The sequence below is a fragment of the Tachyglossus aculeatus genome, chromosome 2 (assembly GCF_015852505.1).
Source record: "Tachyglossus aculeatus isolate mTacAcu1 chromosome 2, mTacAcu1.pri, whole genome shotgun sequence".
Lineage (NCBI taxonomy): Eukaryota > Metazoa > Chordata > Mammalia > Monotremata > Tachyglossidae > Tachyglossus > Tachyglossus aculeatus.
Genome location: NC_052067.1, coordinates 34834878 through 34851312, shown reverse-complemented (window position 1 = coordinate 34851312; position 16435 = coordinate 34834878). Strand labels below are relative to the sequence as shown.

Genomic DNA, 16435 nt, shown 5'->3' with positions numbered 1-16435 from the left:
CTGATTCCCAGGCCCAAGTTCTTTCACTAGGCTACACTGCTTCATTATTTGAAGCATGTGTAAATGTAAATATATACGTGCTTCAGACAATGTAGCTCTGGCAGAGATGAGTCTCTTTGAATCTGGATTCCATTTCATGCAAGTATATATAGTCATTCATTCATTCATTCAATCGTATTTATTGAGCACTTACTGTGTGCAGAGCACTGTACTAAGCGCTTGAGATATATGAATTTTTCACTGTCTGTGCACATAATAGTAGCAACAGTACTTTCCAAGTGCTTAGCATAGTGCTCTGCATACAGTAAGCACTCAATAAATATGACTGAATGAATGAAGAGGCAAGATACAGGGGAGAAGAGCAAGTGAGAGTAAAATGGAAGTACAAAAATGATGGACTATAAAAGTATAAAAGACAAGTAAGAGGAAAAAAAAGGTTAAGATGAGGTCCTTCACTTGATTCGCCTAGCCCCCAAATCATAGAAAAAATCCCATTAAATTATCATACATTTAGCTACAACAGTGTAATCCATCCCTTGAATTTGGGCCCAAACCCTGAACGATCCCCCTCTTACAGTTAATTTTGAACCACCAAATCCAGTGCAGTAATTAGGTATATAGCAATCTGAGAACTTTCCCCCTACCCTAACTCTATTGATATATAGATCTCCATAAGTGAGTATGATTTGACCAAGAAAGGTTTTCTTATTCATTCATTCAATCGTCCATATTGAGTGCTTGTTGTGTGCCAAGCGCTACACAACTAAGGAGGATAAACGGCAGAGTAAAACAAAAGAAGAATTCTTACATGGAGCACATCAAGACTCGGCTGCTTGAAGTGGCGAGATCTTAATTCTTGCATTCGGGTACTATTTTCTTGATATTTTTCTTCTGCCAGCTTTCTAAAACAGATAGATAGAATGTGCAACTATAGGAATACAAATGCAATTATACAACTATCGTATCACCGCTATGGATGCTGACGTTAGTTCTCCCCTAAGATATCCAAGACTGTGCTAGCTGAAGGCACTCGGAGGTAGGAAAGTTATATGTCCACTTTCCTTCCATCCTTCGCATTGTGGAGATTTCCCCCTTAGGGACGGGGCTAGGCTTGACGGGAGGTGAGGATTTGGGGTCCTTAATGGCTGCTGAAAGGTGGAGGAAGAGATTGCTGCCCCAAAGAAACAGATGAGAAACATCTGGACAGGAGACTGCTACTGTTATACTGCCCCAAACTCATCCTGTTGGGCCTAGACCACATCTGTTTGGTAGACCTCACTATGCCCTGGTTCCACTGGATGATATACAGCAGGCTGTGTGCTCCCTAAAGAGGACCATAATCAATCAATTCATGGCATTTATTGGACACTTAGAGCAGAGCACTATAGTAAATGTTTGGGAGAGTACAATATAACAGAGGCGGTAGTCATGTTCCCCCGCCCACAAGGAAATTACAGTCTAGAGAGGGAAACATGCATTAATATAAATTATGAATATGTACATCGGTGCCGTGGGGTTGAAGGTAGGGTGAATGTCAAGTATTTAAAGAGTACAGATCCAAGTTCAAAGCTGACACAGACATTCATTCATTCAATTCATTCAATCGTATTTATTGAGCGCTTACTGTGTGCAGAGCACTGTACTAAGCGCTTGGGAAATACAAGTTGGCAACATACAGAGACGGTCCCTACCCAACAACGGGCTCGCAGTCTAGAAGGGGGAGACAGACAACAAAACAAAACATGTAGGGAGATGAGGAAATGGGGGCTTAGAAAGGGAAGGCCTCTTGAAGAGCAGATGCTTTAGGAATCTTAATTTACCTTTTCAATAGCTCAATCTCTGATAGAGGTAAGAATGGATATTTGCAGGCCTTTAAAAAGGGCAAGATTCACGGGAAGCAGCATGGCCTAGGGGCAAGAGCCTGGGCTTTGGAGTCAGAGGACATGGGTTCCTGACCTCTCTCCTTCTCTGCAGTCTCGCATTATAGATTATAAGTTAGATGTAGGGGAAGTAGAAGAGTAAGAATATTTGCGTAATAATAATGATGGTATTTATTAAGCGCTTACTATGTGCAAAGCACTGTTCTAAGCGCTGAGCACTGTTCTAAGCGCGTAAGTGCTGTGGAGCTGTGTTGAGTAACAAAGTAATTAAGGGGTACAGAGCTAAGTAACAGCTGCATAAAGTAGCTATGTTCACCTATTATACCCTGATCTATCCCAATCCTTTAATAAAAATGCACATTTAGCAGAAATGACTGCATGCAGTTTTATAAGCTTATCTGGCTAAAGCACAGCCATTAAATTCCCTTTGGTCAATTATTATCTTGTCACTAAGTAATCCTTGGGCAAGTCACTTCCCCATCATTCATTCATTGGTATTTATTGAGTGCTTACTGTGTGCAGAGCACTGTACTAAGCGCTTGGAAAGTACAATTCGGCAACAGATAGTTTCCTCATCTGTAAAATGGGGATAAGATGTCTATTTTCCTACCCACTTAGATTGTAAGCACCAAAGGCAGGGACTCTGTCTATTTTGATTATCTTTTATTGTGCTTGGCAGTGCTTGGCGCACAGTAAATGCTTAATAAATACCACCGTTACTAAAGGAGGCCAGGCTTTCTAACAATATGTCAACAATTTTAGTTTTGAATTTCTTTTCTTGGTAAATTGCTGCAAGAAGTGAGCACAAAACAAAGAACACAGAGACTTACTGGAGCTTCTTTATTTTCTCATCAGCGGCCTGTAGCTTTCTCAGCCTCATCCTCTCACGTGGAGTCATTTTCTGCACTTCAGAGAAGTCTCGCAGAGTTTGAAGATGGACCTTTTTCTGCCTACAAATAATAAATATTTCAACCCCCCCAAAATCCCAACATATTTAGAAAAATTGAACCAATATTCTTCAACGGTATCATTATAATACTGAGGGAGAGTTGAACCATATCAGAGCAATAACAGCTAAAACTAATGGACTGCTGGTAGATTAATGAGTCAAGGAGGACTGTTTTTCATTTACAATAAATTTTAAATTCGATTTTTCTTTAAAGCCAAATTAAACAAATTTCAAGTTTCAGCTTGATTGACTAGGCCATTTTAAGAATGAAAGGAAATTTAAAAAAGCGGCAGTGGGAAAATAAATGGAGCCATTAATAAACGATTTATTTTCAGTTGCCACTGCAATTCCTCTGCCACAAAATGTCACGAATGGGAAAGTTTATATTTATTACATTAACGCAGCAAAGAAGAGTGGTTGATCATTTGTAAATTTTGGTGGATCAACATATATTCTGCTGCTCCCCTGGAGTCTTGGGAGAGACTCTATCAAGGAGAGCTTCGGAGAAGGCTGAGAGGCCAGTAAGGACAGGCCAAAACTCTAAGCCTCCAAGAATTTCAGCCACTTCTCCCCAAACTCGTGCCACAATCTTCCTTCCCCTCCCCAATCTCACTGTTACCACCCCACCCCCACCCACAAGTTTGGAGGGCCCTTCATATCAACTCTGTAACATATTTAAATTGAAAAGGGGGGTCACAGTTTCCCCGCGGCCACCCTAATGGGCCAAGCAATACATCAACACATACATCCAAATCCATATATATATTCGTGAAGTGTGGAAGGGAGTACAGAGTACTGCCTATGCTAACCCATCCATTGAGCAAACAAGGAAACAAAGCAGTCATAGCAGGAACACATAAAAATAGAAAATTCAGCCACTGTGGTTCTTAGAGCACTGATTAAGCCCTCTGGGTGTTCTCCTTCCCATTCAAAGCCCAGCAAGAAGCGCTGCAGTAGCAGCAGCAACAAGTAAGAATACAAACTGCTGCTCTCACCACCCCCACTGCCACCACACTCATTGAAATTACATTTTTATCCATTCCTGTCAGTGCCGGTCTACACCACAGTGAAAACTTCACCCCCGCTGTGCACGCATTTGTATGTGTCCATGGGCATAGGTGGCTAAAACACTGCATGTAGGGGGGATGTGAGTAGTACAATATGTGCAGCTCAATTAACGGCTGCATGGCTCCCACTGCTTCTTTGTTCCCAACCCCAGATGAAGCACAGAGAATTCCACAATTATATTTTCAGAGCTAAATAATACCGGGAATTTTGTTAGGCAGAATACACCCAATTATTTCAGAGATTTGCCTCAATCTGTAAAATAACTGGATCCTTCCTTCATCATCAATCGTATTGAGCGCTTACTATGTGCAGAGCACTGTACTAAGCGCTTGGGAAGTACAAATTGGCAACATATAGAGACAGTCCCTACCCAACAGTGGGCTCACAGTCTAAAAATCACTCAGGGTTTTGTACAACACCACACAAGTTTTTCCCTATGTGCTACTCATCTGGGAACCACTACAGGGTGTGATGTAGTTTTTCTTGCATTCTGATGGCATCCAGACTGCAGTCCACAAAGTATTTTGCGGTTTACTGGGATAAACACTTTTACATGACTAACTTTATATACTCCTAGACAAAGCTTCAAATCTTTATAACAACTAGCTAATTATTAAACTAATACTTTCTTACCATGTGATTCCCCAAACAATTAGATTTCAGCATGCTTCCATTTGTAAACCAAGACTGTCAAACTGTTACACAATTCCAGTTGAGCTTTACGAACTTAGTAGGTTGCATAACAGTAAATGGAATTAGTATAGTATTTTAGAATAAGACAGTAACTGCTCTCATGTCTCTAGGGAAAGCAGAGAAAACGGAATAGGAATGCCAATACAGGCTTAGTTTCCGTGAATAGTCTTTGAAGTACATTTGGTCACAAGGGTAAAACTTTGAGATTATTAACGTCTCTGCTGTTAAAGAATCAAAGTCAAGAAGATGAAGCTAAGGGGGTAAAGTCCTGGAAGCTGACCAACTGAAATGGTCACACCAAAGTCCCCGAAGAGATGTACCGCTATGTGTTTCCGTCAAATCTCTCTAAGGCAGATGGCTTGTCAGAATAACCTTTACAACCAAACTACACTGTCTTTATTAGTTTTATTTGCATTTGCATTGCCAATTCTGTTTGAGTCGATGGTGGAATTAAACCCTAAATTGTACTTTTGTAACTGGCATTAGTTCATTTTCATACATATTCATGGAACAATAAATGAATCCTAATATTGTAGAGTCTCAAGAGAAGGTGTACTTAACAGACCGTTCAAAGACAAAGCACTTTTAAAACTGTTCCTCTCGATTAAAAAATCAGCTCAAGATGGGTAATGTCCAGCTCTGGTCAAAAATAGATGTGTTGTGATATGAATTTCTAATCTAAACTTGTTTGCTCTTGAAGAAAGAAGAGTTTGACATTTTTAAATGAATTTGTTATGTGCTTATTATGTGCCAGGGACTATACTAAGCACTGGGGTGGGTACGAGCTAATCAAGTCGAACACAGACTCCATGTCCCACCTGAGGCTTGCAGTCTTTTAATCCCCCTTTTACAGATGAGGTAACTGAGGCACAGAGGAGTTAAGTGACTGTAGGCCTTCCACATGGACGTAATTCCTTCAGTAGAATCGGTCTAGCCAATTTTCAATTATTCAGAGGGTTCTTTATCCAATTTGTGGATTCCTTTGGCCTCCTGTTCTTCCTCCTCCTTTCTGCTACCAGTCTTTTGCCCAATTTTACTAGTAAATCACATCTTTGCTAGGAGCTGTAAAGGGAAAGGGAAAATGCCATAAACAGGCGGGTACTAAAAATCTGATGCTCAAAGAGAGTGAGCCAGCCAGGGGAATGAGTCCAGGGTAGAATGATCCCAAGGGGATAGATGGGCCATCGCTATTTTTATTGCCCCAGGACAGCAGGTGCATACTAGGATCTCTCTGAGGTTTTGTGATCATTCAGATCTGCTCTGCCATGGACTCTTCTTTCTAGCCCCTTGCTCTGCACCAATGTATCGCCGTCTTTTTGAGCTAGGAGCACTTCAAATCAAAGGATAAATTGCCTGTGGGCGTACTGCCAAATACAGCCCTCTTCCCTGCCGACCTCACTCCACCAGATGCCTAGAAGAAGAGTGCTCTCAACCCGTTGGGGTCCTGCATTGTTCATCTCCCCACAAATGAGTAGGTTTGCTTCTGCGAGCTTGTCTGTACACACGCAGTACAACAAAATTACTGGCTCACACCATCACTGACTCAATTATTCACGTGACTCAAACCAAAAAACATCATCTTGAGAAGCAGAGTGGCCTAGCGGAAAGAACACAGGCCTGGGAGACAGGGAGCCTAGGTTTTAATCCCAGTTTTGTCACTTGCCTAATGTGTGACTGGGAAAAATCACTCCTCAATGTTCTAGTTTCCTCACCTGTAAAATGGGGATTAAATACCTGTTCTCCTTCCGAATTAGACTGTGAGCCCTGTGTGGAACAATGACTGCAACTGATCTGACTGTACTGTAGCAATCCCAGCAGTAGTACAGTGTGTGGTACATAATAAGTGCTTAATAAATACCACACTTATTAGTAGCATCTGTCAGGAGGTTTTCTGAAGAAAGAGATGGATTTAATCTTTATTCTCCTCCTCCCTGCTACTGAGGGAACCTGACAATGTTTTCCCCTAAAATTTTCTTCCTTCCTCTTCTTTCTTCAAAGATAATACTCAAACCCTTACAGAGTTTAAAAAAACAAACACAAGAGCATTAGACCTACAGCAGCAAGTGGTCATAAATAGGAGACTCACTTTGAATACAAAACTTCTAGTCTTCTCTTTGTGATAATACTCTAAATACTGAAGGCATGCCTTTCAAGTAAAAGCAGCTACTCTATTTGCATAGAGATTTAAACTTATTAGTTATTTAGTGTTCTTTGGAAGCAGCGTAGCTCAGTGGAAATAGCATGGGCTTGGGAGTCAGAGGTCATGGGTTCTAATCTCGGCTCCCCCACGTCTGCTGTGTGACCTAGGGCAAGTCACTTCACTCTCTGAGCCTCGGTTACCTCATCTGTAAAATGGGGATTAAGACTGTGAGCCCCACGTGCGACAACGTGATCATCTTGTATTCCCCCCAGCTCTTAGAACAGTGCTTTGCATGTAGTAAGTGCTTAACAAATGCCATCATTATTATTATTATCTTACAATTGCAGGACTCTGTTCTAAAATATGTCATATTCTAGAGATGATACATTTGGGCTTTTGACCAAAGAGTTCTATAATCCTCATCTCATAGATCTTCAGTGGTCTCCGAATTCAAAAAGGAAACAAGGATGGTCCTTGAGAATCATATTTTGAAATCTGTTCCTTTGACTGATGCTGTGGCTTTGGCCTAGAGGAAAGAGTATAGGCCTGAGAATCAGAGGACCTGGGTGCTGTGGCCGGCTCTGCCAAGTGTCGACAGGGTGACCTTGGGCAAGTCACTTAACTTCTCTGTGCCTCAGTTACCACATCTGCAAAATGGGGGTTCAATATCTGTTCTCCCTCCTACTTACACAGTGAGCCTCATGTAGGATCTGATTATCTTGCATCTAGCCCAGATCTTAGTCTAGTGCTTGGCACGTAGTAAGTTCTTAAATATCACAATTATTATTGTTATTACAAATAATAAAAAATAAAATCAGTAGATTAAATTTCTGAAGTAGGGGATGGTATTTACGCTACATCTAAAGACCAAATTAGTAAATTTGCAAAGCATTCCATGTTTTTATTTTCCTTCTCCTCAGATCATACCTTCACCACTACCAGTTTGTCACTTCTGTGCCACTTTGGCAATTACACACACACACACACACACACAGCCCCTTGTAACACTTTTGAAACTAATGACTTACCTATGCTATTATTTAAGGCACTTATTCATCTACATATCTTTTTTTTAAAAAAGGTATTTATCCTTCTTTCTATTCCCCTCTTCTCTTCTGTTTGTGTAAGCGCCTTGAGGGTAGGGATCACGTCTAACTATTGTACTCTCCCAAATGCTTAGTACAGTGCTCTGCACAGACTGTACACTTCTTGAGGGCAGGAATCATGCCTACCAAATCTATCACACTGTACTCTCCCAAGGGCTTAGTACAGTGCTCTGCAAACCGTAAGGCCTCAAAACTGATTGACTGATCTCAATTATACTGCTTGGGCTTAGTTTAGGCTTAGCTTCGGCTCAGGTTTAAAGATTTAAGAACATATCAAATTCCAATCCATTATCATATGAATTATAAACTGAATGGGATGGGAACTGCATTTTTGTTGCCAAAAATTAGTGATTATTCATTCTGGGGCTTCACAGTAAGACCTTGAGGGGTTCTTGAATAGAACTGGAAACTCAGGGTCCTCCTAACCAGGCCCATCACACTGCTAAACATGGTCTGCCTTACCAAACTCAAAACAAGTTCACCAGAGAACCATGCCCAATGAACATTCATTTGTTCACTCAATGGTATTCATGTAGCGCTTGCTGTGTGCAGAGCACTGTACTAAGCGCTTGGAAACTGAGAGCTCACCTCCTCCAAGAGGCCTTCCCAGACTGAGCCCCCCTTCTTTCCTCTCCTCCTCCCCATCCCCCCAGCCCTGCCTCCTTCCCCTCCCCCCAGCACTTGTATATGTATTTGTACAGATTTATTACTCTCTTTATTTTACTTGTACATATTTACTATTCTATTTATTTTGTTAATGATGAGCATTTAACTTTAATTCTATTTGTTCTGATGACTTGACACCTGTCCACATGTTTTGTTTCGCTGTCTGTCTCCCCTTTCTAGACTGTGAGCCCGTTGCTGGGTAGGGACTGTCTCTATATGTTGCCGACTTGTACTTCCCAAGCACTTAGTACAGTGCTCTGCACACAGTAAGCGCTCAATAAATACGATTGAATGAATGAATGAATGAATGAAGGCAAACAGCCTCTGCTTCACTGTGACACTCTTGGCTAAAGACGTAAAACTTCAAACCAGTTCAAATTTCAGGTTCTGGAGAATGGGGACAGGAAAGGGAGGCGGTGAATGAAGAACTAGGGAATAAGCAGATTAACATCAAATTAAACAGCAGGAGTAATCTGAGGTAGAAGGGGAACGTTGGATCAGAACCAAAGCAATAAGATCATGGTTTGAGCCAGGGAAATCTGGCCATTTCATACTGAATCTAGAAGGCTCAGGCCCTTATCACCTACTTAATCTATCAATAATTTACTCAAGATCTTCAAAACACCAAAGATTAACTTCTTCCTTAGGCCCTTATCACCCTAAGGAAGAAGTTAATCTTTGTAGTTCTGAAGATCTTGATTAAATTATTGATGGATTAAGCAGAAATTTGTCAGGGAAGGAGGATGGGAAATTTCAATTTGTAATCAGTTAAGTAGCCTGTGACAGAGTCAGGAGAATAGCAAAATAGCCTCTTCACAGCAGTCTGAAGTTGTAAAACTCCTCAGAGTGAAGGAGCGTGTTTATGGGGTATGATAAAGGAGATGAGGTGAGCCAGGGCATGACTAAAAACACTTTTTGAAGCATGCATTAAACTCATGATCTCCAGTTCCTATTCCAGAGGGCAGAAATCGTAAAAAAATATAGATTTAGTTTTGTTTTAATTATCACAGACATCAAAAGACCAGACTTATAATTAATATGATGACAATCTATATTAAACAAACAATTTATGAAAAGTCAGTTACCCTTAATATGAGAGGCACATTAGTGTAAATGCCATGAAATGCTTGGGGTACTTACTAATTTCTCAGTGTACTTAAAAGACAACTCTTGTGATATGCAGCAGGTGCACTGGTTTAAACTTTTATGACTTCAATCTACTACAGCCTGGAGGAAAGGGCTCTGGAACACAAAGTTACTGAGACTTCTCAGCTTTCTTAGCAAAGCATACGTGGATTTCAGAAGACTTCCTACAATAAGCTTACTGCTAATAGATTTTTTATTCTATTTGACAATGCTAACTCCTTAAAAAAACATGAAAATAATTACTTACACAGCACTAACAATACGATCAGCTTCCTTCTCACAATTCAGTCTCTTGTCTTCTAGTACCATGTTTGAATATTTACACTTCATGTGCTGAAAAAGAAGAAAAAACGAAATTCTGGCAAGGCTACATGATATCTATTTGAATCGGCATGGTAAAAACATGGCAATAAAATACCTATTCAAAACCGACTCTTCTCACTTTCAACCCCAAAACCAACACAAAATTGTTTTATATTTTTTTTTTTTGTAAAATCCAGAACCTGAAAAAAAGCATTTTTACATCAGAAGCTATTATGACCTGCATGTACAATTCCATCTTAAAAGATGGTGGTGTAGCTGTTTACTCACTGTTATTTCATATATTTATATTCTTTTGGTCAATTTTTTTGGATTTGGGGAACAAATTATGCATTTTACACTATTTCTTCTGGGAAACTATACTTCATTTAGCACTTTCACTAAACACTGCTTTCTTGGAAACAATTAAAAGCACTAAGTGGAGTATAAACTTCAATACTTCACAGCCATATCCTCCTAAAACGCAAGTGTGGGATAATAAACACGTTAGAATATGATCCTTTATTACAATATTAAATTTCCAAACATGGTTATTAGATTCCTCATGTTTCTTATTTTAGCTGCTGGGATATAAAATAATATCATGGGTTCTAATCCCGGCTCCGCCACTTATCAGCTGTGTGACTTTGGGCAAGTCACTTGACTTCTCTGTGCCTCAGTTACCTCATCTGGAAAATGGGGATTAAGACTGTGAGCCCCATGTGGGACAACCTGATTACCTTCTATCTCCCCCGGCGCTTAGAACAGTGTGTGGCACATAGTAAGCGCTTAACGAATACCAAAATTACTATATATATATAGCGACAATAAAAGCCTATTCAGCTAAAAGGCACCCTGGGCTAGCAAACTAGAGAGCTGCACTGCTCTGCACACAGTAAGCGCTCAATAAATACGATTGATGATGAAGAGAAGGAACGCTAAGAGTGGTTAGAGTTTTAAAAATACCTGCCACTGATGCATGGATAATTGATATTTGATTGCAGCCACTTGTGACCCGTAGGCCTATGAATGGTAGTCTGTGATTTTTTTTTTACTGCCAGTTTTTTCATGTATCAAATTCTGGAAGACAGTTAATGTTTTCTTACTAAAGAATAGTCAAATCTGCATTCCAGGTAAGTGCGTGCAGCTTCAATCATATTTGACCAAAGAATAGCCTATCTAGTATGCTGATAAAGGGAAATCTGGGAAAAGGATATTACAGTCATATTTTGCAGGAATCCAGCTACAGTAGATTTGGCTTCTTTTCTCAATGATTCCCAGGTCTCCACCAGAAAGCAGGGCAGGAAAGGAGAAACTTCAACTAAACACATAATTTCTAGATTCTCAATACATAGGTCTCAGGGCCAGGTCAAATGAGGGGAGTTTACATGCAAAGTTACACAGCCTTAAACTTCTTATTTTATTCATGCATATTATTATTATTATTATCTCACATATCTTCTTCTGCAAAAAACAACAGTCATGACTAAAGTTTCCTAGACCTAATTTTTAATCAAATGTCTCCTACTCCAAATGAATTCTAAAGCCTCTTGCTCCTGCAGCGTAGCTTCAAAACATCTAATGCTCATTGAAATGCTTATAAGTATATGCACATAAATTTTTCACTTTACCTGTACTTGTTCATCGATGTAAGGGCTTTTTAATATTTCTATTGCTGAGGGCCTCAATGATGGATTCTTGCTCAACATGCTGTAATATTCAAAAGGAAACATTTTTTTCCAAAGTCCAGTAATTGAAAAAAAAATACATGCCGGGTAAAAATTAAACATGTTAAAATGTAAACTTTGCATACCTCTGCATGATTTCATTAAGTTCTCTTGGATATCTACCAGGAAGGGAGGGCGTCTCACCTTCGACAATTTTATAAACAATAGATAAGAAGTTGTGACCAGTGAAAGCATGATTGACGCAGCACATCTCATACAAAATGCATGCCAGTGACCTGCAAGAACGAAGCAAAAGAATGTCAAGGATCCACATGGACAATATTCTTCGCTTGCTTCCCATACACAGGTCCGTTGTAACGCTACGGTAATGAGGCCACCCATTTTTAAGTCTCGATATTATTTTTTCCAATTGATACAGAACTCCAGCTCCTCACCTTGTCCCCTCCTGCCTCGCCTCACTACTCTCCTACTACAACCCAGCCCACAAACTTCACTCCACTGTACCTTGTTCTCATCTACCTGTACCTCATCTCACTCACCTCATCTCACTGTACCTCAGCCGCTAATCTCCTCACCGGGCCTCGTTCTCGCCTGTCCCGCCGTCGATCCCCGGCCCCCGTCCTCCCACTGGCCTGGAATGCCCTCCCTCTGCCCATCCGCCAAGCTAGCTCGCTTCCTCCCTTCAAGGCCCTACTGAGAGCTCACCTCCTCCAGGAGGCCTTCCCAGACTGAGCCCCTTCCTTCCTCTCCCCCTCATCCCCCTCTCCATCCCCCCCATCTTACCTCCTTCCCTTCCCCACAGCACCTGCATGTATGTATATATGTTTGTACATATTTTTTACTCTATTTATTTATTTATTTATTTTATTTGTACATATCTGTTCTATTTTATCTTGTTAGTATGTTTGGTTTTGTTCTCTGTCTCCCCCTTTTAGACTGTGAGCCCACTGTTGGGTAGGGACTGTCTCTATATGTTGCCAATTTGTACTTCCCAAGCGCTTAGTACAGTGCTCTGCACATAGTAAGCGCTCAATAAATACGATTGATGATTGATGATGATGATGATGATCCCCCTCTCCATCCCCCCCATCTTACCTCCTTCCCTTCCCCACAGCACCTGCATATATGTACATATGTTTGTACATATTTATTACTCTATTTTACTTGAACTTATCTATTGTATTTATTTTATTTTGTTAATATGTTTGGTTTTGTTCTCTGTCTCCCCCTTCTAGACTGTGAGCCCACTGTTGGGTAGGGACTGTCTCTATATGTTGCCAACTTGGACTTCCCAAGCGCTTAGTACAGTGCTCTGCACACAGTAAGCGCTCAATAAATACGATTGATTGATTGATTGATTGATCTATCTCACCACCAACTTCTCGTTTCTGTCCTGGAATGCTCTCTCTCCTCATATCTGACAGATCATTACTCTCCCCCCCTTCAAAGCCTTACTGAAGGCACACCTCCTCCAAGAGGCCTTCCCCGACTAAGCCCTCCTTTCCTCTCCTCCCACTCCCTTCTGTGTCGCTTTGACTTGCTCCCTTTATCCAATCTCCCAGCGCCACAGCAGCGGGGCTCAGTGGAAAGAGCACGGGCTTGGGAGTCGTAGTGCAGATGGAGGTGGGGCGTTTTGGGAGAGATGTGACCGTGAGAAGGACAACTATACAATTATCAGTTGGAGGTTATGGCTAGAGGAGTAGAATCTCAGGTTCCTCGTGGCTCAGTCAAAGGCACACTGCTAGCCACAGCAGCTGTGGGCCCGTTGTTGGGTAGGGACCGTCTCTATATGTTGCCAACTTGTCCTTCCCAAGCGCTTAGTACGGTGCTCTGCACACAGTAAGCGCTCAGTAAATACAGTTGAATGAATAGGATGTGGGTTCTAATCCCGGCTCTGCCACTTGTCTGTTGTGTGACCTTGGGCAAGTCACTAAACTTCTCTGTGCCTCGGTTACCTCATCTATAAAATGGGAGTTGAAAGTGTGAGCCCCACGTGGGACAGCCTGATTACCTTGTAATAATAATAATAGCATTTATTAAGTGCTTACTATGTGCAAAGCACTGTCTTAAGCGCTGGGGAGGTTACAAGGTGATGAGGTTGTCCCACGGGGGCTCACAGTCTTCATCCCCATTTTACAGATGAGGTAACTGAGGCCCAGAGAAGTTAAGTGACTTGCCCAAAATCACACAGCTGACAAGTGGCAGAGCTGGGATTTGAACCCATGACCTCTGACTCCAAAGCCCGGGCTCTTTCCACTGAGCCACGTTGCTTCTCCTTCTATCTACCCTAGTGCTTAGAACAGTGCTTGGCACATAGTAAGTGCTTAACAAATATCATAACTATTATCTGTAATTGTATTCATTTATATTAATGTCTGTCTCCCCCTCTAGACTACAAGCTCATTGTGAGAAGGGAATGTGTCTGTTATATTGTACTCTCTCAAGTGCTTAGTAAAGTGCTCTGCATTCATTTATTCAATCGTATTTATTGAGCGTTTATTGTGTGCAGAGCACTGTACTAAGCACTTAGTAAGTGCTCAACAAATACAACTGGCTTACTGACTTAGTAAATTTCTAGCAAAGTTAATGAGGTAAATGAAGCCTCACTGGGAACACTATTCTGAGAAAGAAAAATACATTTAGGCTTTTTAAATGTTATTTGTTAAGCACCTCCTATGTGCCAGGCACTGTACAAGTTAATCAGGTTGGACAAGGTCCTTGCCTCGTGCAGGTTCGCAGTCTTAAACCCCATTTTACAGATGAGGTGACTGAGGCATGGAGAAGTTAGGCGACTTGACCAAGGTCACACAGCAGACAAGTAGCAAGCCCATGCTCTACCCACTAGGCCAAGCTGCTGCTAACACATCATACTAGACTTATCATGCTAGGACCCATATGAAGATACGTAAAACACAAATGGCAGAAACATGTAAATCAATAATAAACTGATCAATCAATCAACTGTATTTACTGAGTGCTTACGGTGTGTTGAGCACTGTACTAAGCACTTGGGAGAGTACAATGTAAAAAGAGTTGGTAGACATGTTTCCTGCCCACGATGAGCCCATGTAAAAATACAAACAAAGCATAGAGATAGAGTTCAATCCACTCAGTGCTAAAATTTACCCCATGGTAGCAAATGAGGAACTATGGGAGGAACAACATAACTTTTGAGGAACAACAGGGGACCACTGAGAAGCAGCGTGGCTCAGTGGAAAGAGCCCGGGCTTTGGAGTCGGAGCTCATGGGTTCAAATCCCGGCTCTGCCATTTGTCAGCAGTGTGACTTTGGGCAAGTCACCTAACTTCTCTGTGCCTCAGTTACCTCATCTGTAAAATGGGGATTAAGACTGTGAGCCCCCCGTGGGGCAACCTGATCACCTTGTAACCTCCCCAGCGCTTAGAATAGTGCTTTGCACATAGTAAGCGCTTAATAAATGCCATTATTATTATTATTATTATTATCACTGAATTCTGACTCTCCCAAATGTCTGCTATGTGACCTTGGGCAAGTCACTTAACTTCTCTGTGTCTCAGTTACCTCATCTTCAAATGAGAATTAAACCTTACTCTCTCTGACTTAGACGGTGGGACAGGGCCCGTGTCCAAACTGAATAACTACAGCTTCCTCAGCTCTTAGAACAGTGCCTGGCATCTAGTAAGTGCTTAAAAAGTATCAGTTCATGCATTGTTGTCTACAACTTTTTTCAGTGGTATTTATTGAGTGTTTACTATGTGTCAAAGCAGTGTTCAAGTGCTGGGATCGATACAGTCCTTATCCCACACGGGGCTCACAGTCTAAGTGGGAGTGAGAACAGGTGTTGAATCCCCATTTTGCAGTTGGGGAAACTGAGGCACGGAGAAGTGAAGCAACCTGCCCAAGGTCACACCACAGGCAAGTGGGATTAGAACTCAGGCCCGTGCTCTTTCCACTAGGCCAAGCTGCTGCCCACAGGCCACTCTGCTTCTCACATCTAATGCGCTCAATGCTTACACCAAGGTATTTTTGGTAACCCCACGTGTTTAGTCTAAGGGATTCACAAAGCTCAGGGAGGATCAGATTTTAAGAGCAGTTTAAATTATTTTTACCCGTATGCATTAACTTTAATTTGTCTCCCCCCAATTGCATCTGCTCCTGCATTCTAAGTGAATTTAAATCCATCTGGGGCCTTTTATGATCCTACGTGGTGCATAATGTGTTGGCAACATATTACATTTAGGAAATAGGAAGTCTTTTGGACATAAGAGGAAAATTCTGCAGCAAAATGCTTTGAACATTTCCATTTGTTGTGTAAAATGGCCCTCTTGGAAATGCCTCCTACCCAAGAATCCAACCCGGGGATTTTGTTACGTTCTTTATGGGACTGTTACCATTTTCCTGGAAGTAGGCAGATTTGGAATTAATTTGGACTCAATAATGAGGCTTCCTTTTCCAAACCTCTAAGCTGCCTTATCAGTGAATTAATCAGTGGTATCAACTGAGTGCTTACTGTGTGCAGAGCACTGTACTAAGCGCTTATCGAAATGAGTAGAAGCCACTTTATTTTGTTAGTATGTCTGGTTTTGTTCTCTGTCTCCCCCTTTTAGACTGTGAGCCCACTGTTGGGTAGGGACTGTCTCTATATGTTGCCAATTTGTACTTCCCAAGCGCTTAGTACAGTGCTCTGCACATAGTAAGCGCTCAATAAATATGATTGATCGATTGATTGATGAGGCTGTACACTCCTAGAGGTCTACATTTCTATCGTACTCTTCCAAGTGCTTAGTTCAATGTTCTACATTCTGTGGGTGTTCAATAAA

At 41.4% G+C, this 16435-nt stretch overlaps 1 protein-coding gene across 5 annotated transcripts in view; it reads right to left on the bottom strand.

Moving 5' to 3' along the window:
* The window catches only part of NEK11 (NIMA related kinase 11), a 191261-nt gene that overhangs the window by 109203 nt on the left and 65623 nt on the right, over positions 1-16435 (bottom strand). For all 5 annotated transcript variants that reach the window (XM_038769668.1, XM_038769679.1, XM_038769702.1 and 2 more), the window contains exons 7-11: positions 11762-11911; positions 11580-11658; positions 9896-9981; positions 2711-2830; positions 809-902 (exon numbers count right to left, since the gene is read on the bottom strand). In XM_038769668.1, the coding sequence (XP_038625596.1) occupies positions 809-902; positions 2711-2830; positions 9896-9981; positions 11580-11658; positions 11762-11911 (529 nt within the window). The remainder of the gene's footprint in view (positions 1-808; positions 903-2710; positions 2831-9895; positions 9982-11579; positions 11659-11761; positions 11912-16435) is intronic.